This window comes from Schistocerca piceifrons, chromosome 1 (genome assembly GCF_021461385.2).
Source record: "Schistocerca piceifrons isolate TAMUIC-IGC-003096 chromosome 1, iqSchPice1.1, whole genome shotgun sequence".
Taxonomy (NCBI): domain Eukaryota; kingdom Metazoa; phylum Arthropoda; class Insecta; order Orthoptera; family Acrididae; genus Schistocerca; species Schistocerca piceifrons.
In genome coordinates, this window is record NC_060138.1 from 1,233,107,597 (window position 1) to 1,233,130,557 (window position 22,961).

The following is a 22,961-nucleotide window of genomic DNA, read 5'->3' on the forward strand; positions in this document are numbered from 1 at the left end:
TTAGGTCCTATACTCTTTTCACTGTATGTCAATGATATTTCATCAGTTTTGCCCTACTGCAAATATCACATGTACACCCATGATCTCCAATTGTATCTAAGTGCAAAACTAATAAACCTGAAGACAGCTATCGAGAATCACAATACAAACCTGTGTGCACCATCAAAATGGACAGAGAATATAGGGTCAAAGCTCAACCCTTCCAAAATGCAAGCAGAACTGGTTGGTCATTCTAGGCTCATTATCCCAAAATATCAGGAATCCCCACCATATTTAATCCTAAAAGGGGCAAATGTGAACTTCTCTCTCTCAGCAAAGAGTAGTAACAAATGAAAATCTAAATTTGACTTAGAATCTCTCTATGTCCTACAAAAACATAAAGAGTTCTTCCCTTTTGATCTGAAAAGGAAACTTGTACAAACCTTCCAGCTGTTGAATGCAGCAATATTGACCTGTAAGGTCTTTCTCAGGAAAACTCATGGCATCTGAAACTGATTATGTATGCCTGTGTTCACTATATCTGTTATGTTTGACTCTCTGATCATATTTCACCATCATATGCATAGATATCCTGGCTGTGTTCAGCAAGTGCAAAGATTTCTGTTCCCTCTGTGTCCTCTCCTGTCTTGTCAATGTACACTGTCCCTCATATCTCTCAAACTTGTTTCCATTAGAGCAAAATGCTTTTTGTCCCTGTATGCACTCATTACTCCTGTACATCCTTCTTTCCATCCAGATCTTCCTCATTTCCCAGTATTCTTAGCTAGTGCAGTCTCCTTAAATTACCTTTCCCCAGAACTTGCTATATCAGAAGACATCAATTTTGTACACATATAATTTCTTTTTCTATCTGCCACTGTCATTATTGCTATTGATATAATTAGTATTGTCATTATTATTATTATTATTATTATTATTATTATTGTTAGTATTACTATCATCATTACTTCTGGCAGCAGCAGCAGTAGTAGAAGTACTGCCAGTATTAACTTTATTATTTGAGTAGCCCAGGTACAAAAGCTGCTAAACGCATCTTTTGACGATTTTGACTTGAGCACACTGCCTTATAGATTTTTTCAGTGCCTACACGATGGATTCAGTTTCAGGATGCTAAACCCACTATAAAGCATTGAAAATGGCTGTAGAACATTTGCAGTTCCAAAAGTACTAACTGCACATTGTCTTCAGGAGCAAAGCCCGCTAAATGTCCAATGTTTGCAAAACCTGTTATAATGTCAAGTTTAACAAATATATTTCAGAATGGCACAACACATATAAGTCACAGAGTAAGTTGACAAGCAAGACATGTGTACACGTTAGCAATCGAATGAGCACTGAGTCCCAGTCTAGCGGCCGCTGCTCGGCTGGCCGCTTAGGTGGCGCAGCTGCTGCACGGCTGGCAGACAGCGCCGCTCATAGAGGACGCGCGTAATTGCGCGGCGGCGCTTTGAATGATTGGTGAGTCACAACACTTTTCCCCCCTCTGAAATTGTTGCACTGGTCATGATGGAGGTGTCCTGGAGATGGCTAACGTCCATAGGCGTTGTTTGACTCACCATAAAGTCTCGAGGAGGAGGCTTCCCGTACGGACGGAAGTGTCCCCGATGATAATGGGTCGAGATGACAGGAGACGTTGGGGTCGAATCTGCTGGGGCCCCCTGCACCAATCTGCCCGTTGCGGCAAGTCCAGTTGATATAACAGGAGACATGGGCGATGTGTCGGCATCCGTTGGAGGAGGAGGTGAGTAGATTTGCTCTGACAGAGGATGGTCATCTGGTTCCTGCATGGGCACGTCTTCTGGTGGCGTCCGTTCTTGCGCTGGCATCGCGATGACGGTGAGAGAGCTGCGTTGTGAGTATTGAGAGATGCCAAGATCCCGAGCGTCAGGTAGGGCCAAAAGTGGTGTAGCGGCATTCGGAACAGGTGTTGCTGGCACACGAGGCCGAAGCTGGTCCGAATGACGCACTGCAACACCCGTGTCCATCTGGATTTCATACAGGCGTCTGCCATGGTGTCTTAAGATGTGGCCCGGGCTCCATTTTGGCAACCTGCCATATCCCTGTACCCAGACAAGGTCGTCGGCGGTGAACCGGCCAAGTGAAGGCACCCGCGGCCATGAGGCGGAAGGCTGCAGAAGATGAAGTAGCGTGCGGGGCTGTCAGCCATGTAAGAGCTCAGCCGGGCTGTGGTCGCCCATGGGGCTGAAACGGTAAGATGCCAGAAACTGGAGAAGCGCATCATCAGCAGCAGAAGAAGTCAGAAGTTTCCGCATCTGAGCCTTAAATGTACGGACCAGTTGTTCAGCCTCACCGTTGGATTGTGGATGGAACGGTGGGGCCGTGATATCCATTATCAGTAACTAGAGTAGAGGGGAGGCCTTCCAAAGAAAAATTGCGGGCGAGAGCACTGGTGGTTGCCGCGGTGGTAGGCGACGTGCAACGGACAATGAAAGGAAAGTTAGAGTAGGCGTCAATTACGAGGAGCCAATAAGTACCTAAAAAATGCCCCGCAAAGTCAGCATGAATGCGCTCCCAGGGCTTCTCAGGCGAAGGCCACGGTGACAAAGATGACTTCGGGGCAGCGGCCCGTGACGCATGAGGCCCGCAGGTAGCGACCATGTGTGCTATTTCAGAGTCGATGCCAGGCCAGTACACATGACGGCGTGCCAGAGATTTTGTGCGAGACACACCCCAGTGCCCTTGGTGAAGGAGGCGCAAGACCGAAGCATGCAAAGACGCAGGTACCACAACACGCGGCGAAGCATTGTCAGTGGAGAGGAGGATAACACCATCCCTAGCCGTGAGGCAGTAGCGCAAAGCGTAGTAGTTCCACAACGGATCACAAGTCTTAGCGGACAGGCGATCTGGCCAACCCTTCTGAATACAGCGTAAAACCCGGGAGAGGGTAGGGTCAGAACCCGTAGCAGCCGCCAGCCTGTCCCCAGTGATGGGGAACCCGTCCACAACCCGCTGCTCGGCAACATCCAGGTGGAAACACAAAAGTTCGTCCCTATCGAATGCCTGATCAGGACCCATGGGAAGGCGAGACAGAGCATCAGCATTTGCATGTTGAGTCGTTGGCCAGAAATGAATCTCATAATTGAAACGAGACAAGTAAAGAGCCCAACACTGGAGGCAGTGTGCAGCCTTGTCAGGAAGTGACGTTGAAGGATGAAACAAGGAAACAAGTGGTTTGTGATCCGTAACAAGATGAAATTTTGAGCCATAGAGAAAAACACCAAACTTATGAAGAGCATAAATAATGGCCAAAGCTTCTTTTTCAATTTGAGAATACTTTTGTTGGGCATCTGTGAGCGTTTTGGAGGCATAAGTAATGGGTTGTTCCGAACCGTCAGAAAAACGGTGCGCAAGGACTGCACTGACCCCGTATTGAGAGGCGTCTGTGGCAAAAACAAGATGTTGGCCAGGTTGATAAGTAGCCAGGCACGGGGCCTGTTTCAGCATAGTCTTCAATTTCTGGAAAGCCGCTTTGCATGACGCGGACCAGTGAAAAGGCACATTTTTATGCAACAGGTGATGCAACGGCTGAGCCACCGAAGCCGCAGATGGTAAAAAGTTGTGATAGTATGCTATTTTCCCCAAGAAGGCCTGCAGTTCCTTAACAGAGGTAGGGCGAGGAAGGGCATCGATCGCAGTGACAGTTTGCTGAAGCGGACGAATACCATCCCGAGAGAGTTGAAATCCCAAGTACGTGATAGATACCTGAAAAAATTTTGATTTCTGAAGATTACACTTAAGACCAGCAGTCTGTAAGATATGAAAAAGTATGCGGCGATTCTGAAGATGTTCTTCAGTGGTGGAGCCAGTGACAACAATGTCGTCCATGTAATTTATACACCCAGGGACAGGGAGCAATAATTGTTCCAAGAATCGCTGAAAGAGAGCAGGGGCACTGGCAGCCCCGAATGGCAATCATTGGTATTGATAGAGGCCGAAAGGCGTTTTAAGGACCAGAAACTGCCGGGAAGCAGCGTCGAGAGGAAGTCGATGATAAGCTTCTGACAGGTCAATTTTAGAAAAATACTGGCCTCCAGCAGGTTTAGTGAACAGTTATTCAGGACGGGGCATAGGGTAAGTGTCGATGAGGCATTGAGCATTTACAGTGGCTTTGAAATCATCACGGAGACGGATATCACCATTTGGCTTAGCAACGACAACGACAGGAGAGGACCACTCACTGGAAGTGACAGGAAGCAAGACCCCTGAAGTAGTGAGACGATCCAACTCCCGTTTTACCCGATCACGAAGGGCCACAGGAATGGGCCAAGCCCGAAAAAACTTAGGCTGAGCAGTGGGTTTGAGCGTGATATGAGCTTCAAAGTCGTTTGCACGACCTAACCCAGGAGAAAAAAGGGACGAAAATGTCGTCGACAAGGAATCCAGTTGAGCATAAGGAATAGCGTCAGAGACAATATTGACAGAGACATCTATGGAGAACCCAAAAACGCGAAAGGCATCGAAACCAAAAAGATTTTCTGCGTTGCTCCGGTTGACCACAAATATGGGAACAGTGCGAACGACGGATTTGTAAGATACCTCAGCATTAAACTGTCCCAAGAGAGAAATCTTCTGTTTATTGTACGTCCGTAATTGCCGAGTGACAGGTGACAGGAGTGGAGAACCCAACTGAAGATACGACTGAGAGTTAATTATAGTGGCAGCAGAACCGGTATCCACTTGCATGCGAACATCTCGACCAAGGATTTGGACAGTGAGGAATAACTTCCCTGAAAGGGAAGAACTACAATTGACAGACAACACAGATTCAGAATCAGCGTCATGTTCATGAACATCATGTATGCGGTCGGATTTGCAAACGGAAGACACATGACCTTTCTTTTTGCAATTGTGACACACAGCCCAACGTTGGGGACAATCCTCGTGTGAATGTTTCGTAAAACACTGCGGACATGAAGGAAGCTGCCGGGGGTTTTGCTGCAGTTTCTTAGCGGGTTGTTTATGGCTAGGCCAGGGCTGCGTGTGGGAGCGTACTGCGGCCACGTCGGCCGGCAGGGACGCACCGCATGCGTCGTCAACAGCGCACAGAGGTTGTATTTCACTGACATCACCCCACGCCTCTATTTGCACCCCAGTGGCACGAGAAATTTCAAAAGACTGCGCAATGGAGAAAACTTCATCTAGAGTCGGATTCGCCAACTGAAGGGCACGTTGCCAAACTTCTTTGTCGGGTGCTGACCGGATAATAGCATCCTGTACCATGGAATCAGCATAGGATTCCTTGTGAACGTCAGTAACAAATTGACACTTTCGACTGAGGCCGTGAAGTTCAGCAGCCCAAGCGCGATAGGATTGATGTGGCTGTTTTTGACAACAATAAAAGGCAACACGAGAGGCTACCACATGCGTTTGCTTTTGAAAATAGACAGACAGAAGTGAGCACATTTCAGCAAAGGACAAAGATGCAGGATCCTTCAAAGGTGCCAATTGCGACAACAACCGATACATTTGAGGTGAAATCCAGGAAAGGAACAGAGACTTACATGGTTGTTCGTCCATGACATGAAATGCCAGGAAGTGCTGTCGAAGACATTTTTCATAATCAGACTAGTCTTCCGCCGTCTCGTCGTAAGGAGGAAAGGGAGGTACAATGACGAGAAACGCCCCGCATTTGACGCCGCGAACGAAATCGCGAATCGCCGCTGTTAGAAGCGTTTGCTGTTCAAGGAGATTTTGCAATAGTTGCTCGACAGTAGCCATGGAACCCTGTGGGTCATCGGTGAAAAGGAAAAATCCACTACCTTGTCGCCAATTGTTATAATGTCAAGTTTAACAAATATATTTCAGAATGACACAACACATAGAAGTCACAGAGTAAGTTGACAAGCAAGACATGTGTACACATTAGCATTCGAATGAGCACTGAGTCCCAGTCTAGGGGCTGCTGCTCGGCTGGCCGCTTAGGTGGCGCAGCTGCTGCATGGCTGGCAGACAGCACCGCACATAGAGGATGCGCGTAATTGCGCAGCAGCGCTTTGAATGATCGGCGAGTCACAACAAAACCCACCAAGTTCATCAGGCATGGTGGTCACCATGCCATGTCCAGATGCAAAGCACACCAACTGACATCTGACTTACCAATCTAGACATTCAAACCTAAATTTCAGTTTGTTAGAATTAGAAGGGATATTTTTCTTCTTCATAGTTAGGTTGGCTGTGTTGTAGCAAACGCATACGCAAAATTGAAGCTCTTGTTGGCAATGCATTGTCAAAATGTATGCCAGTAATCACAGTTCAGCTGATCAGCAGAGTGTTTATTGATGTATGTGCATGAGTTTTTTGAAGAAAGTGTTTGATTTCATGAACAGTTTAAATGCAGAAGATGGTACAAATGAAGTGGGAGTAATTTAAATAGTAGAAAGTCTGCAAGAAATCGAACCTGTATTAGAAGTTGAAAATACAAGAACAAGACCAAAGGTAACGATCCATCCTGGAAAAGGAAGAGGCATCCTGATCATTGGAAAATAAATGTTTCCAAAACAGAAAGGTACAAACATGAAAAGTATTATTAAAGCAATGTTATGCAATGGAAACTGCATTGACACTAATTATTATGACATACACAAAAGGCTTAGTAAAAGTGACTGGTAACTGGCATTTCCAGATTCAAGAACCCCAAAAAATCGTTTTCACGAAAAGCAGAAACAAGAAGATTTGTCTAGTTCATGGAGAGCCCTTCTACAATTTTGAAGCTGGAGAGGGGAAGAGCATCCTGAAGAGCGGAAAAAATTTCAGCAAAGGAAACGGTGCAACACCAATCACAGCAGGTGTAGATTTTTCAGAAACCAAACTCGGAGATGTCAAAAAGCTTTTAGAGCTCCACTTTGGTGAAGATTGGGTGACTAACAACAAATTCAAATTCTACACCGAGATGTTAGACAAGCAGGAAGGCACTCCTAGAGTCGCTCCTGCTGCTGCCAACTCTCAGAATGAGGAACAACCCGGAAGTGATTTTGAGTTGATGGACAGTGTTGAGGTCAACATCACTTAAAAGCAACATTCAACCAATTTCATTTTCTATAATATTTTGTCACCGTTTTAACTAAGATGAAACTTTCCAGCAATTTTACCATTTTCTAATATTTTGTTGATGTTTTACTAAGATGCAATTTGGAACTTATTTTATTTTCTATAACATTTTGTGATGTCGAAAGCATGGTGGTGTATTTTTTAAAAAACATAATGTTGAACATTCATTTATGTTCTCTTTTTGATGTTAAATAAATCAGTTTTTCCTGGTAAAATAATGTCACTTTCATGAATTTTCAGACTTCTCTTTGAAATAAAATGTATTCTGTTTATATTTACAATAATTAAATTCCATCCGTCTGTCATTCATGACATACCAGCAGATAGTGGGTTTTATATCTGAATGTTTGTTTCACAATTGGATCAATACATTTGCAAAACCTGATAACTACCTAAATCAGGTGCAAAAACCACTAAGTAAGTATTTCACTTAAGATTTTAACATATAAAACTTAACCACATATTTCAGCTATCAACACCAAACAATTAATTATTTTTTTACTAATTTTTAAAAAAGAAGTGAGGTCTTCAACTTTAATAATTTGGATGGAACGAGTTTTTCATGCTTATCTCAGTTTCGCTTATCATGCAGTTGGCGGCTTTTGCATCTGGGATACTCCGTTCATAGTATTATTTATTCACATTGTCTCTATAAACATTCAGATCATTTTAATACTATTTTTCATATTAAAATTGTTATTTCTTAGGCAATTATGATGTGGAAAAGGTATTGCATGTGTGAAACTTGGTCTGCTGTAAGAGAGGGCGTGATGGCCCAATCAGATGAGGTTAAATAAATGAATACATCACATTCTGTAGATCTCATAATGAAGAACAACTTTCAGCTATATGGAGTAAGCTAAAGTATAGATTAACAGAGAGTGCATTAGCTGCCAAAACTGCCAGAAAACTGTATACCTCTACTACACATGAACAATATACTCTAATTAATATGTTATATTATACTCCAAAAAGCTACACTATGTGATCAAAAGTATCCGGACACCTAGCTAAAAATGACTTACAATTTTGTTGTGCCCTCCCTCAGTAATGCTGGAATTCAATATGGTGTTGGTCCACCCTTAGTCCTGATGACTGCTTCCACTCTCACAGGCATACATTCAATCAGGTGCTGGAAGGTTTCTTGGGGAATTGGGGAATGGCAGCCCATTCTTCATGAAGTTCTGCACTGAGGAGAGGTATCGATGTTGGTTGGTGAGGCCTGGCACGAAGTCAGCATTCCAAGACATCCCAAAGGTGTTCTGTAGGATTCAGGTCAGGGCTCTGTGCAGGCCAGTCCATTACAGGGATTTTATTGTCATTTAACCACTCCCTCACAGGCCGTGCATTATGAACAGGTGCTCGATCATGTTGAAAGATGCAGTCTTCATCCCAGAATTGCTCTTCAACAGTGGTAAGCAAGAAAGTGCTTAAAACATCAACATAGGCCTGTGCTGTGATAGTGCCATGCAAAACAACAAGGGGTGCAAGCCCCCTCTATGAAAAACATGACTACACCACAACACCACTGCCTCTGAATTTTACTGTTGGCACTACATGTGCTGGCAGATGACGTTCACTGGGCATTCGCCATACCTACACCATACGATCAGATCACAATATTGTGTACCGTGATTTGTCACTCCACACAACATTTTTCCAAGTTCAGTCATCCAATGTTTATGCTCTTTACACCAAGCGAGGCTTGGTTTGGCATTTACTGGTGTGATGTGTGGGTTATGAGCAGCTGTTTGACCATGAAATCCAAGTTTTCTCACCTCCCACCTAACAGTCATAGTACTTGCACTGGATCCTGATGTAGTTTGGAATTCTAGTGTGATGGTCTGGATAGATGTCGGCCTATTACACATTATGACCCTCTTCAACTGTCGGCAGTCTCTGTCAGTCAACAGATGAGATCGGCCTGTACACTTTTGTGCTGCACGTGCCCCTTGACGTTTCTACTTCAATATCACATTGGAAACAGTGGACCTAGCAGTGTTTAGGAGTGTGGAAATCTCACATACAGACTTGTGACACAAGTGACACCCAATCACCTGACCATGTTCAAAGTCCCAGAGTTCTACGGAGGGCCTCATTCTGCTCTCTCACGATGTCTAATGACTACTGAGGTCGCTGATATTGAGTACCTGGCAGTAGGTGGCCCACAATGCACCTAATGTGAAAAATGTATGTTTTTGGAGGTTTCTGGATACTTTTGATCACATAGTGTATGTACACAATAGGATATAAGGAGCAGAAAAACTTTTTGTTCAGATTGGTATAAATTAGTTGCTGTTTACCTGCTCTTCCTTGCTTAAAATTTTTTGAGTGCACCATTAATTAAAAAGTCTTTTAAAGCAATAACCAGCAGTTATAGTGGAACACTTGATGCTAATAGTGCTGATATTGATAATTTACGGTTGTCAAAAGATAAAAATTATCAGCATGTTGTGAAAATGATGACCTATATGCTGTGGGTATTGCCTAAAGAACCTGCTGACAGGTTTTTATAGTAGTGCTATGAAATGATGCCCACTTTACTGAGATTGTTTAGTGCTATGAAATGATGCCCACTTTACTGAGATTGTTCAAAGTCATGGTGAATCTGAATTCCATGTTGCTTGTCTTAGTTTGCGTAAATTTAGCAAACATACTTTTTCAGTCAGTGTTGATCAGGAGATAATAAAAAAAAAATCATTTTACTGTTTTTATTTGCAACAAAAGTATAAGGTGAACTTATTGCAAAAATGTGCAGGTTACACACTGAATTATAAGAAGGACCATGGAACATGGCAGGAGGTCCAGATGGATGTCGAAAAGAATTCCCATAAATTAAACGACATAGACTGTGGTGCGACATACCATGCATATATCACAGCATGGAACAGAATTGGTAATAGTCATCCTAGTGCTACAGTCACTGCCAGAACTAAGGGGACTGGTAAGTAAGCTTATTGTATTTCATGAAGTATATGAAGATGATCTTAGTACAATCAACATCATGGCTGTCAGTAACTTTGCAAAAAATCTTTCAGACAGATGTCATTAAACATTAAAAATACATATCTAAATTACTAGAAGTCAGATCAATGACAATACTACAATTTTAATTACATTAAAAAAAAAGTAAATTAATATGCATTTTAAAGCAGATCACAAATCACCAAATAATGCTAAGCAATGGACAGCCACATACAAATGAAACAAAATTGCTTAGTTTTAATGTTAAATCTGTATTCAGAGCTAAGAAATAAGCACTAAACAGTAGCTGTGTAATATGAACATGTTCATTAACACTAAAGTAAAACTGCAAAAAACTAAGCAATTAACTTCTCAGTTATGTAGCAGAATGGGCCGATAAGTACTGATGATTTCAAGTATTTTTTCCAGTTGGCCAATAACTCCCCATTACAAGTAAATAATGACTAAGGTGTGGAAAACTGGCCCACCAAAAGGATTAAGAAGCAGTATTACATTGCTATGGCACATGTTACATACTTATTTATTCCTTGGCACTACACCAAGTGTAAGGCCTTGGCCTTCTGGACAATCTCCGCCCACTCTTCTCTGCTGGCTGCCTTAGCTCTCCATCTTCTAACTCCCATTATTCTCAAGTCCTCCTCCACATTGTCAAGCCATCTGCTCCTTGGTCTGCCCCTTATATGGCACCCACCTGGTTTTCCGTCAAAAACTTTCTTGATTGTGCTGCTCTCCACCATTCTTTCTACATGTCCCAACCAATGTAGTCTGTTATTCTTTATTTCTGTCATTATATCTGGCTTGTTGTATAACTCTCTGATCTGCTTATTATTTCTGATTTGCCAAAACCTCCTATCATTGACTGGCCCGAAGATTTTCTTAAGTTTCTTCCTTTCACATCTTTGCAACAACTCCTCGTCATATTGCATCATTGACCAAGTCTCTGAACTGTACATCACCACAGGTCTCGCTACTGTACAGTACATTGTCAGCTTCAGATTCCTACTAAGGCTTCTTGCTTCAAATATGAAATGTGAAAGACACAAAGCAGCAACCCTGGGGGGGAACACTGTTTAATATAGTGACGCAAGATCTTGCATATGCAGATGTTATTGATTTGTTATTCAGGAGGAAACAGGGCCCGGAAGAAAAGGTTGAAAAATTAGAAAGATATGGAGTGGAGATGGGGCTGACAATTAATCAGACAAAGCCAAAGTATGACATGTGTTGGTGAAACAAAATTATGTAATAACATTATTGAGACTGAAATTATACTTGAGGTAGCCAGATTGTGGATTCCACCAACTCCACTTTACTTTTGTAGGAAGAGGAGAGTATTCTGACTAGCCTTGACACAGTGAACAAAAGATCATGGGAATTTCAGATCTGACAAATGCAATCCCACACAAAACAAAAATCGCAACACTGCATACTTGTATGTAAACAAAAATTCATAACATATAGAGCTTTTAATTTGTCACCCACTCAACCTCCACAAAAGCCTAGTCCATCCCTATGTCACTCAAAATCCCAACCTCTCATATCCACCCACCCAGAACTTCCTGTTCCAGTCCTGTCACAGGCTTAACCTACCCCATCAGCAGCCAGACCACCTGTGAAAGTATCAATGTCGTATATCAGCTCTGCTGCAATCATTGCGCAGATTCTTATATTGGTATGATTACCATTCAGCTGTCCACAAGGATGAACAGCCACCACAAAACTGTGGCCAAGAGCATAGCAGACCACTCTGTGGTGAAAGATGCATCTGAACGTAACATGCTTGATTTCAATGGCTGCTACACTATGGAAGCCATCTGGATCCTACCCAGCACCACCAGCTTTTCCTAAACTGCGTAGATGGGAGTTATCATTAAAATATATTCTCCACTCCAGAAATGATCCCGGTCTCAACCTGTGGTAACCTACTGTCGCAACACCCTCGACCCGACAGTCTCCACCCCATCTGTCTTGTCACTTCCTCCCTATTCTCATCCACTCACCTTCTTTATGTGCCACCCTCTGCAATTGCACCCACCCATCTTTTGCCAAGACTGGAAACAACACCTAATGAGAATTCCAGGTCACTGAGCGTCCCATAAGATCTACATCTATATATACTACGCAAACCACCGTGAAGTGCATGGTAGAGGGTACGTTCCGTTATACCGGTTATTAGGGTTTCTTCCTGTTCCATTTACATATGGAGCATGGGAAGAATGATTATTTGAAAGCCTCTGTGCATGCAGTAATTATTCTTATCTTATCTTCATGATCCCTGTGTAAGCAATACGTATGGGGTTGTAGTATGTCCCTAGAGTAATCATTTAAATCCGTTTCTTGAAACTGTGTTAATAGACTTTCTCAGGCTAGTTTAAGTCTCTGTTCAAGAGTCTGCCATTTCAGTTCCTTCAATATCTATGTGGCACTCTCCCCTGGATTAAACAAACCTGTGTCCATTCTTGCTTCCCTTCTCTGTATATGTTCAATGTACCCTGTTAATCCTATCCGGTACGGGTCCCACACACTTGAGCAGTATTCTAGGATAGATCCCATAAGCAATCTCTTTAGTAGACTGATTGCACTTCTCCAGTATTCTACCAACAAAACCAATCTACCACCTACTTTACCTACAACTGAACCTATGAGATCATTCCATTTCATATCCCTACAAAGTGTTACACCCAGATATTTGTACGAGTTGGTCCATTCCAACAGTGACTCATTGATATTACAGTCATACGATACTACATTTTTTGGTGAACTACAAGCCAAATGGGGAAAGAGAGATACTGGAGGGCCTAAACAAATATGGGAATTGTTTTACATCTACATCTACATCTACATTTATACTCTGCAATCCACCCAACATTGTGTGGCGGAGGGCACTTTACGTGCCACTGTCATTACCTCCCTTTTCTGTTCCAGTCGTGTATGGTTTGCGGGAAGAACGACTGTCTGAAAGCCTCCGTGCGCACTCGAATCTCTCTAATTTTACATTCATGATCTCCTCGGGAGGTATGAATAGGGGGAATCAATATATTCGATACCTCATCCAGAAACGCACCCTCTCGAAACCTGGCGAGCAAACTACACCGTGATGCAGAGTGCTTCTCTTGCAGAGTTTGCCACTTGAGTTTCCTAAACATCTCCATAACGCTATCACGGTTACCAAATAACCCTGTGACAAAACGCGCCACTCTTCTTTGGATCTTCTCTATCTCCTCTGTCAACCCGATCTGGTACGGATCCCACACTGATGAGCAATACTCAAGTATAGGTCGAACGAGTGTTTTGTAAGCCACCTCCTTTGTTGATGGACTACATTTTCTAAGGACTCTCCCAATGAATCTGAACCTGGTACCCGCCTTACCAACAGTTAATTTTATATGATCATTCCACTTCAAGTCATTCCGCACGCATACTCCCAGATATTTTACAGAAGTAACTGCTACCAGTGTTTGTTCCGCTATCATATGATCATACAATAAAGGATCTTTCTTTCTATGTATTCGCAATACATTACATTTGTCTATGTTAAGGGTCAGTTGCCACTCCCTGCACCAAGTGCCTATCTGCTGCAGATCTTCCTGCATTTTGCTACAATTTTCTAATGCTGCAATTTCTCTGCATACTACAACATCATCCACGAAAAGCCGCATGGAACTTCTGACACTATCTACTAGGTCATTTATATATATTGTGAAAAGCAATGGTCCCATAACACTCCCCTGTGGCAAACAAAATTGGTGGAAATTAATTTTGAAAAAGGGTAACGTTAATAAAGAAAGTAAATGTGCGGTTGTTACATTAACAATTAACTGGTGTTAATTAGATATTTGAGGTTTGGGGAAAATTACAGTCGCCAGTCCTATGGACACGTACTATAATAACTGAAAAAGGAAGGTTAATGCACATATAATTAGCACTAGAAGCATGGCAACTGAAGGATGACACATGTTGTGTGACAACTGAATGTTTGTCAGAAGTAATAAAATTCGCTACACTGTGACTTAATTTAGCAAAATAATTAATAAAACCAGAAAATTGAAAGTTAATTTAGTGACTGAAATTAATAGTGAAATTTGTTCCTGAAGCACTACGAAATAAAATAAAATAAGGTTAGTCTTGGGCTACCTCAACAATCATCTCAAAAGCTACTTGAATCTACGCAATTTAGAAATAAGAGATTTAACTTTGAACTTGAATTAAATTGATTTTGACCAATTAACAATAATAAAATTTAGTACGTACCAAGCTGAGCTTGTGTAATCTAAATATTGTAGCCAGCTATGAATACTTAAACTGAACTTTGAAATTAAAGCAGTGAAATGGAATGATATTACTTTAATGCTGGCGTTTGAATTGCAACGACACTCAGGTTCATTTCGGAAAAAGAAGGGACCCTGCTTGGTAATGCAATTGGGACAACGAGCAACAAATGTTCATGCTAAGTTGCTGTATTTTAGTGATGCAAATGGAACAGTTTGAAACGCTGAGGTCTGCCATACGGTTCTAAACCCTTGTGTGCTTTCAGTCTTCCTTGTTGGTTGATTGAAGTTTTGAAGTCGTCGATCGAGGAGGTGGCGACAATCACTTATTGTCAGCCGTTGCTGTTGCAGAAGCTGGATGTTGGTGTGTCTTCTTCTCGACATGGTCACCAGGTGAAACGGGCTCTTGATGTGTGCCAGCTAATGCTTCCCGTCCGCGACACCATGTCTGAAACTATCATAGCCAGTCAAGCGTAATTACATGCTGCCAAACCCCGAAAGCGCGGCAACTCGCGGGAGCGTCACACAACGCACCTGCTCCACCGCCTTACCCCAGCCAGACTCTGGCCTGCCCACACTCCACACGGCCGAGTTAGCACTACCCAAGATCCTAAACACTTTGGTTCTCCACACAACCTATCGATGTAATCATTCGATAGCGTAGTTTTCCCTAGGCAAGACCCAGCATAAAAATACAAATAATATTTAGAAAACAAACCAATTATACTTTGACATAAATGCATAAATGTATATACAATTTGTAAAACAATTACAATATATAAAGACACAGAAATGTCATATCTTCAGGTAACAAAATAAGAAAAAAAATTATAGTACAATAGAAGGAAATAGGAGGATATGCATTTCCGGCGTTACAAGGTGATTTTGGCCCCCTCCTTCTGGAAGTGCCATTGATGATTCGAGTCAATGGGTCAGATGAGTTGGTCCAGTTGCATGGCCTGCTCATTCACTGAATCTCACCCGTGTGATTTCTGGTTATGGGGCCATCTCAAAAGTATCATGTATGCAGAGCCCATTCCAGATGTGTAGACACTGGGGCAGGATATTCATACTGTCTTTGACACTGTTCAGATGCAGCCTGACAAGTGTGAACCTGTGAGACAGAACATGCTGCTGCACGTACACACATGTGTTGTGGCACATGGAACCCATTTTCAACACATACTGTAACTGTGGCTGCATGGTACAATGTGTATTAGACCACAAACTCTGTAACAATGTATGATTGAATAAATGGTCTCTAGCATGGAAAAAAATGCATTTTGAGACATAAATTCATTAGAACTTCTTTGTTCCATATCCTCTCACAGAGTCACAGAAAGATATTGTTGTGACCTGTTTCTGTTTCCTTCATGGCTGCACTTAACATCGCATTATTTATACAATATGGATTTATAGTGTCCAGCTGCATTGAAGATCCCATTTTCTGCACAATATTTTGAGGACTGAGTTGTCATCTTTATCAGATGGTGTGTCGGATAGCATGTAATAGATGTCACTGAGTGAGTCACTGATCTACTGTGAAGCAAAGAGGAATGATCAAAATGATAGGACATCTAAAAATGCATCTTCTTAAGGGTTTTGTAGAATCTTGTACCACGAGGCTGTTGTTATGGGTGACTGGTATCCTCTTTCTACAACACAAATTCACACGTGTATTAATATGATTCTTTATTTACATGAACATTTACTTAACTGGAATAGAGTCCATGTTCTGTGGTACAAGCTCATCGGTAATAGTCCTCTTGCAGACAATATCGGTAATCCTGTTATAGTCACTAATCTGGTCGCTATGTACTGTTGGAGCCCGTGACTTGAACTGAGCCCACACAGCAATATGCTGACAGATGCCAACTGCAATGAGTGAGTCAGTGAGACCCTTTGGTCAGTGGCGGCAGCCTAAATATGTGCTGTCGAGAGGGCATTGGTGACATGTTGCTTGTCGGTGATTTTCTGGCCTCTCTTGAGATAGGTGCACTTGATCCAATGTCTACTATGGATCTTTGCACTACATCTTTGTTGACCAGTGTGGATAGAGGCTTTCATACTTTTTAAAACATGGTAGGCAGTATTTTGAGGCAGAGCTGACAACAGAGAACAGTTCTGATACAGGCACAAGTGTTGTAGGGAACACCCTTCACCATTCATAGTTAAACATGGGGCTCCACAGCAGATAACACTTACATGTTTCCATGTTGACTTATCGACACGATCAGGTATGATTGCAGAGGGTGTGAGATCATCAAGAGTGACCATGGATTAAAAGAAACTTCTTGTCTGATCAGATGAATCACTTTTCTTGTTACACCAGGTAAATGGTCTTATCTGGATACACTTTCATTCAGATGAACAGTTACTTGAACATGCGACATGCCATAGACACAGGCTGGAGGGGGACATTCACCTGGGCTTCCATGGGACATGCGGTTGTAATTTCTGGTGTCATAATATCTGTGGACTGTGTGAACATTATTGCTGATTACCTGCATCTACATCTACATCTACATCTACATCTACATCCATACTCCGCAAGCCACCTGACGGTGTGTGGTGGAGGGTACCTTGAGTACCTCTATCGGTTCTCCCTTCTATTCCAGTCTCGTATTGTTCGTGGAAAGAAGGATTGTCGGTATGCCTCTGTGTGGGCTCTAATCTCTCTGTTTTTATCCTCATGGTCTCTTCGTGAGATATACATAGGAGGGAGCAATATACTGCTTGACTCCTCGGTGAAGGTATGTTCTCGAAACTTCAACAAAAGCCCGTACCGAGCTACTGAGCATCTCTCCTGCAGAGTTTTCCACTGGAGTTTATCTATCATCTCTGTAACACTTTCGCGATTACTAAATGATCTTGTAACGTAGCGCGCTGCTCTCCGTTGGATCTTCTATATCTCTTCTATCAACCCTATCTGGTACGGATCCCACACTGCTGAGCAGTAATCATGCAGTGGGCGAACAAGCATACTGTAACCTACTTCCTTTGTTTTCGGATTGCATTTCCTTAGGATTCTTCCAATGAAGTCTGGCATTTGCTTTACCGACGATCAACTTTATATGATCATTCCATTTTAAATCACTCCTAATGCGTACTCCTAGATAATTTATGGAATTAAGTGCTTCCAGTTGCTGACCTGCTACATTGTAGCTAAATGTAAGGGATCTTTCTTTCTGTGTTTTCGCAGCACATTACACTTGTCTATATTGAGATTCAATTGCCATTCCCTGCACCATGCGTCAATTCGCTGCAGATCCTCCTGCATTTCAGTACAATTCTCCATTGTTACAACCTCTCGATATACCACAGTATCATCCGCAAAAAGCCTCAGTGAACTTCCAATGTCATCCACAAGGTCATTTATGTATATTGTGAATAGCAACGGTCCTACGACACTCCCCTGCGGCACACCTGAAATCACTCTTACTTCGGAAGACTTCTCTCCATTGAGAATGACATTCTGCGTTCTGTTATCTAGGAACTCTTCAATCCAATCACACAATTAGTCTGATAGTCCATATGCTCTTACTTTGTTCATTAAACAACTGTGGGGAACTGTATCGAACGCCTTGTGGAAGTCAAGAAACACGGCATCTACCTGAGAACCCGTGTCTATGGCCCTCTGAGTCTCGTGGACGAATAGCGAGAACTGGGTTTCACACAATCATCTTTTTCGAAACCCATGCTGATTCCTACAGAGTAGATTTCCAATCTCCAGAAAAGTCATTATACTCAAATATAATACGTGTTCCAAAATTCTACAACTGATCGACGTTAGAGATATAAGTCTATAGTTCTGCACATCTGTTCGACATACCTTCTTGAAAATGGGGATGATCTGTGCCCTTTCTAATCCTTTGGAACGCTATGCTCTTCTAGAGACCTATGGTACACCGCTGCAAGAAGGGGGGCAAGATCCTTTGCGTACTCTGTGTAAAATCGAACTGGTATCCTATCAGGTCCAGCGGCCTTACCTCTTTCGAGTGATTTTAATTGTTTCTCTATCCCTCTGTCGTCTATTTCGATATCTACCATTTTGTCATCTGTGCGACAATCTAGAGAAGGAACTACAGTGCAGTCTTCCTCTGTGAAACAGCTTTGGAAAAAGACATTTAGTATTTCGGCCTTTAGTCTATAATCCTATGTTTCAGTGCCGTTTTGGTCACAGAGTGTCTGAACATTTTGTTTTGATCAACCTACCGCTTTGACATAAGACCAAAATTTCTTAGGATTTTCTGCCAAGTCAGTACATAGAACTTTACTTTCGAATTCATTGAACGCCTCTCACATAGCCCTCCTCACTCTACATTTTGCTTCGCGTAATTTTTGTTTGTCTGCAAGGCTTTGGCTATGTTTATGTTTGCTGTGAAGTTCCCTTTGCTTCTGCAGCAGTTTTCTAACTCGGTTGTTGTACCACTGTGGCTCTTTTCCATCTCTTACGATCTTGCTTGGCACATACTCATCTAATGCATATTGTACAATGGTATTGAACTTTGTTCACTGATCCTCAACATTATCTGTATTTGATACAAAACTTTTGTGTTGAGCCATCAAGTACTCTGAAATCTGCTTTTTGTCACTTTTGCTAAACAGAAAAATCTTCTTACCTTTTTTAATATTTCTATTTACGGCTGAAATCATCTATGCAGTAACCACTTTATGATCGTTGATTCTCTGTTCTGTGTTAATTGTTTCAAATAGTTCGGGTCTGTTTGTCACCAGAAGGTCTAATATGTTATCGTCACGAGTCGGTTCTCTGTTTAACTGCTCAAGGTAGTTTTCAGATAAAGCACTTTAAAAAATTTCACTGGATTCTTTGTCCCTGTCACCCATTATGAATGTTTGAGTCTCCCAGTCTATATCCGGCAAATTAAAATCTCCACCCAGAACTATAACATGGTGGGGAAATCTACTCCCTTCACACTTAACGTCTTTCACAACAGCAATGGCATCTTCCAGCAAGGAAAACTTTCCATGTCACCAGGCTGGAAATGTGCTGCACTGGTTTGAGGAGCACGATACAGAACTTACATTGATGTCTTGTCTGGCCACGTAATTCATCTGATCTGAATGCAACTGTACACATCTGGGATACTTTTGGGTAGCAACCTGCCACCACATAACACTGGCCTATAATGTATGGGAACTGTGTGACCTGTGCATGGGCATCTGGTGTAACATACCACCAGAAAACTATTGAGGACTTATTGAATCCAAGCCACACAGAACTGCTGCTGTATTATGTTTCAAAGGTGAACCAACATGCTATTAAGCAAGTGGTCATAATGTTTTGGCTCATCAACATCTGTGGAGTTAATATGTTTATGTTTTGTAAGTATCAGAAATTATTTCTTTTTTTCAGAGCCACAGATCCCAAATTCAAATGAAATTTTGTCAAGAAATGCTACTTCTTTATACCTGCATCTGCCTTCCTGGCCAGATGGAGGTTGTCCTATGCTGTATTTTGTTATTGAGTATCGTGTTTTGGGTAGCGCCAGTGAGTGGATTTTGGTAGATAACAATGCAGCTAGTAAAAATATCCTAATTGGGGATCTACAGCCTGGAACCTGGTACCAACTGAGAATCACAGCTCACAATAATGCTGGATCAGTGAGAGTGAATTTCAAGATTGCCACAACAACTATAACAGGAGGTAAGGAAAACACAAGATTGAGGCAAACATAAGATCCTCTATATGACCTAAATTCAGAAAATTACAGTTGCAGTTGCTATCTTTTCACTGAGCACTTTAGATCTTCCATATATTAAATCAGCAATTTTCTTTTAAAAAGGATGAATACAAAAAGGCAGTGACTTATTCTCTCTTTACCAGCGACTGTATCTCCAATTCAAGAAAGTCAAACACACACAGTTCACTTCTATGAAGATGTGTATATAATAGTGCCATCAGTGTGCTCAGCAATCTTGTTGCTCTGTGCTGCCTCTCTTGCATACATCACAGCCCATAAAAGGTAGGCAGAATATAGCACTTATATAAAATTCATATAACTTTCAACTCATTATTAAAATGTGATTTTACTTTGAAGGCACTGTCAAGAAAATCCAGAATTTAAAATGGGCCAAGGTGCACCAGAAAGTCCAAATTCTTGCAAAGCAGCTGCTGAAATGGACAACAAAAGAAATTTTCAGCAGATATATTCATCATCACCCACAAAAATGGATGACTGTCAAGCTGTGAGTCATCCAGACACTTCTTCTGGTAAGAAGAAATATTATTTACACTATTTTTTCCATCTGTTCACAGTAGTGAATACTGCTTATTATAATACAGTTCAATTCAAGTCAATTTATTGCTCATAACATGTAATTTTACATCATGTGTGAACCAAGTATGAAGTTTTTACAATTACAATTTTTTTAGGTTACATTATTTCTTATTACATTTTAATTCATGATAAATTCGAATTATAAGGGCATTTTTGGATAAGCCACTGCTTGGCCCACTCTTTAAAAGTATCCCCTGTCAATATCTTAACTTCATTTGGCAACAAGTTACTAAAAACAGCTCCTTTGACATAGGGGCTTTTCGCTGTTAAAGTTAACCTTCTGTTAACCATATGAAAATCTTTTCTATGCCTTGTTACATAGTTGTGAATATCCACATTTCTTTTTGTGATTTTAGTGTCTTCTTTCACTAGCGTTATAGTTTCTAGTATACATATGGCAAAAACTGCGAGAATATTTTGTCTAATGAATAGGGGTTTGCAAGAAGTTCCTGATTTTACTTTTGCTATGATCCTCAAGACTCGCTCCTGCAGTATGAAAACTCTTTTCATATTAGTTTGGCATGTCCCACCCCTCAGAACTATTCCACAAGACAAGAAATAGTACAGTCTTTAGGGTTTCAGAATTAAGATATGGTGACAATCTTCTTAATGCATATAGACTGGGTGCTATTTTTTCACAGACATAATCAGCTTGCTGCTTCCATGAAAGTCGATCATCTATGAATAAACCCAAGAATTTACAATCTGTTTCATTGTTTCTGATTTTATTTACAATTGAGCAGCAAGTCTTTGTAACATTATCTGAACCTCATAACTGTTGGCTGATTTTTTCTGATTCTAATCTCGTGACTTCTTTGCGGTAGTTATATTTGTACTGCTTGTAGAGTTCTTTATGTAACTCTGAGTTAGACAGTCTGTGTAATGCATACATGTTTTCCATTTTTTTCAGATCTTTTGTTTTAAAATCTGATGGCACAGGTTTTGATTTTGAAGGCTGATTTTTCTGGATACTCACTTTTTTTAATGGCATGGCTCTATTTAAGTGCTCAGTCATAATTTATGTGAACATGCTCCATTTATTGTTAACGCCAATGGTAGTCATAACTGATTCTCATGATTCCTGTCTTAAACTGTGTCTTAGTGTAGCAATAAAGAATTGTATAAATTGGTCATTGTCTAAGAGACTAGTTATACCCACTCAATGATAAATGTTTCTCATTTCACCTGTGCAAACCTCAGTGAACGTAACCTTCAAACAACAAGGATTACCTGGCTGAAGGGCTCCTCCAGTTGTCAGATACATCTACCTACAAGCCATGCCACAGTGACCCCATTTCAGAAATTCAGCAGGATCTCCAGTCTCTTTTCAAATCCTAAGGGCCATCCCAGAATCCCTCCCGAGAGTCTATGTCTTTCCTCACCCACTCCTAACTTCTACATGCTTCCTAAAGTTCATAAAGTCAACCCCCAGGATGCCCTGTTGGGACCACTTACTGTGCCTCCATTGAGAGAATCTGTACTCTCATAGACCAGCACCATGAGGCTACTCTCCACAATCTACTCACATATATAAAAGATACCAACCATTTCTTCCACTGACTCTCCACAGTTTCTGTTCCTTTACCATACGATGCCCTGCTCGTCGCTATTGATGCTTCCTCCCTTTACATTAACATCCCTAATGCCCACTCCCTTGCTGCTATTGAACACTACCTTTCATAATGCCTCACATTTTAAAAATCTACAACCTCCTTCCTGGTCACCATGACGCCACCGATTATTACTGTACTTCTCCTTTGAAGGCATCACCTACAAACAGGTCTGGAGTATGGCATGGGCATCTGTATGGCACCATCCAATTCCAACATGTTCTACAATTACCTCTACATCTACATCACTAATAGAGCGAGGGAAAAACGACCGTCTGTATGCCTCTATATGAGCTCTAATTTCCCAGATCTTATCTTCATGGTCCCTAAGTGAAATGTATGTTGGCAGCAGTAGGATCGTTCTGCAGTCAGACTCAAATGCTGATTCTCTGAACTTTCTCAGTAGTGTTCTTTGAAATGAATGTCTTCTTCCCTCAAGGAATTTGCACTTGAGGTCCTGAAGCATATCCATAACACTTGCATGCTGATTTAACCTACTGCTAACAAATCTAGCAGCTTGCCTCTAAATTACTTCAATGTGTTTTTTCAATTTGACCTGGTGTAGATTCCAAACACTTGACCAGTACTCAGGAATAGGTCGCATTAGCTTCCTATATGTGGTCTGTTTTACAGGTGAACTTCACTTTCCAAAAATTCTCCTAATAAACTGAAGTTAACCATTCACGTGCCCTACCAGAATCCTCACATGCTCTTTCGATTTCATATCA

General features: G+C 41.6%; 1 protein-coding gene across 1 annotated transcript in view; it reads left to right on the top strand.

The window, feature by feature from the left end:
• LOC124780123 (Down syndrome cell adhesion molecule-like protein Dscam2) overlaps window positions 1-22,961 on the top strand; it is a 372,570-nt gene that overhangs the window by 293,119 nt on the left and 56,490 nt on the right. Inside the window, exons 24-27 of the mRNA XM_047253757.1 lie at window positions 9,827-10,012; window positions 19,699-19,989; window positions 20,170-20,308; window positions 20,384-20,556. Coding sequence (XP_047109713.1) covers window positions 9,827-10,012; window positions 19,699-19,989; window positions 20,170-20,308; window positions 20,384-20,556 — 789 coding nt within the window. The remainder of the gene's footprint in view (window positions 1-9,826; window positions 10,013-19,698; window positions 19,990-20,169; window positions 20,309-20,383; window positions 20,557-22,961) is intronic.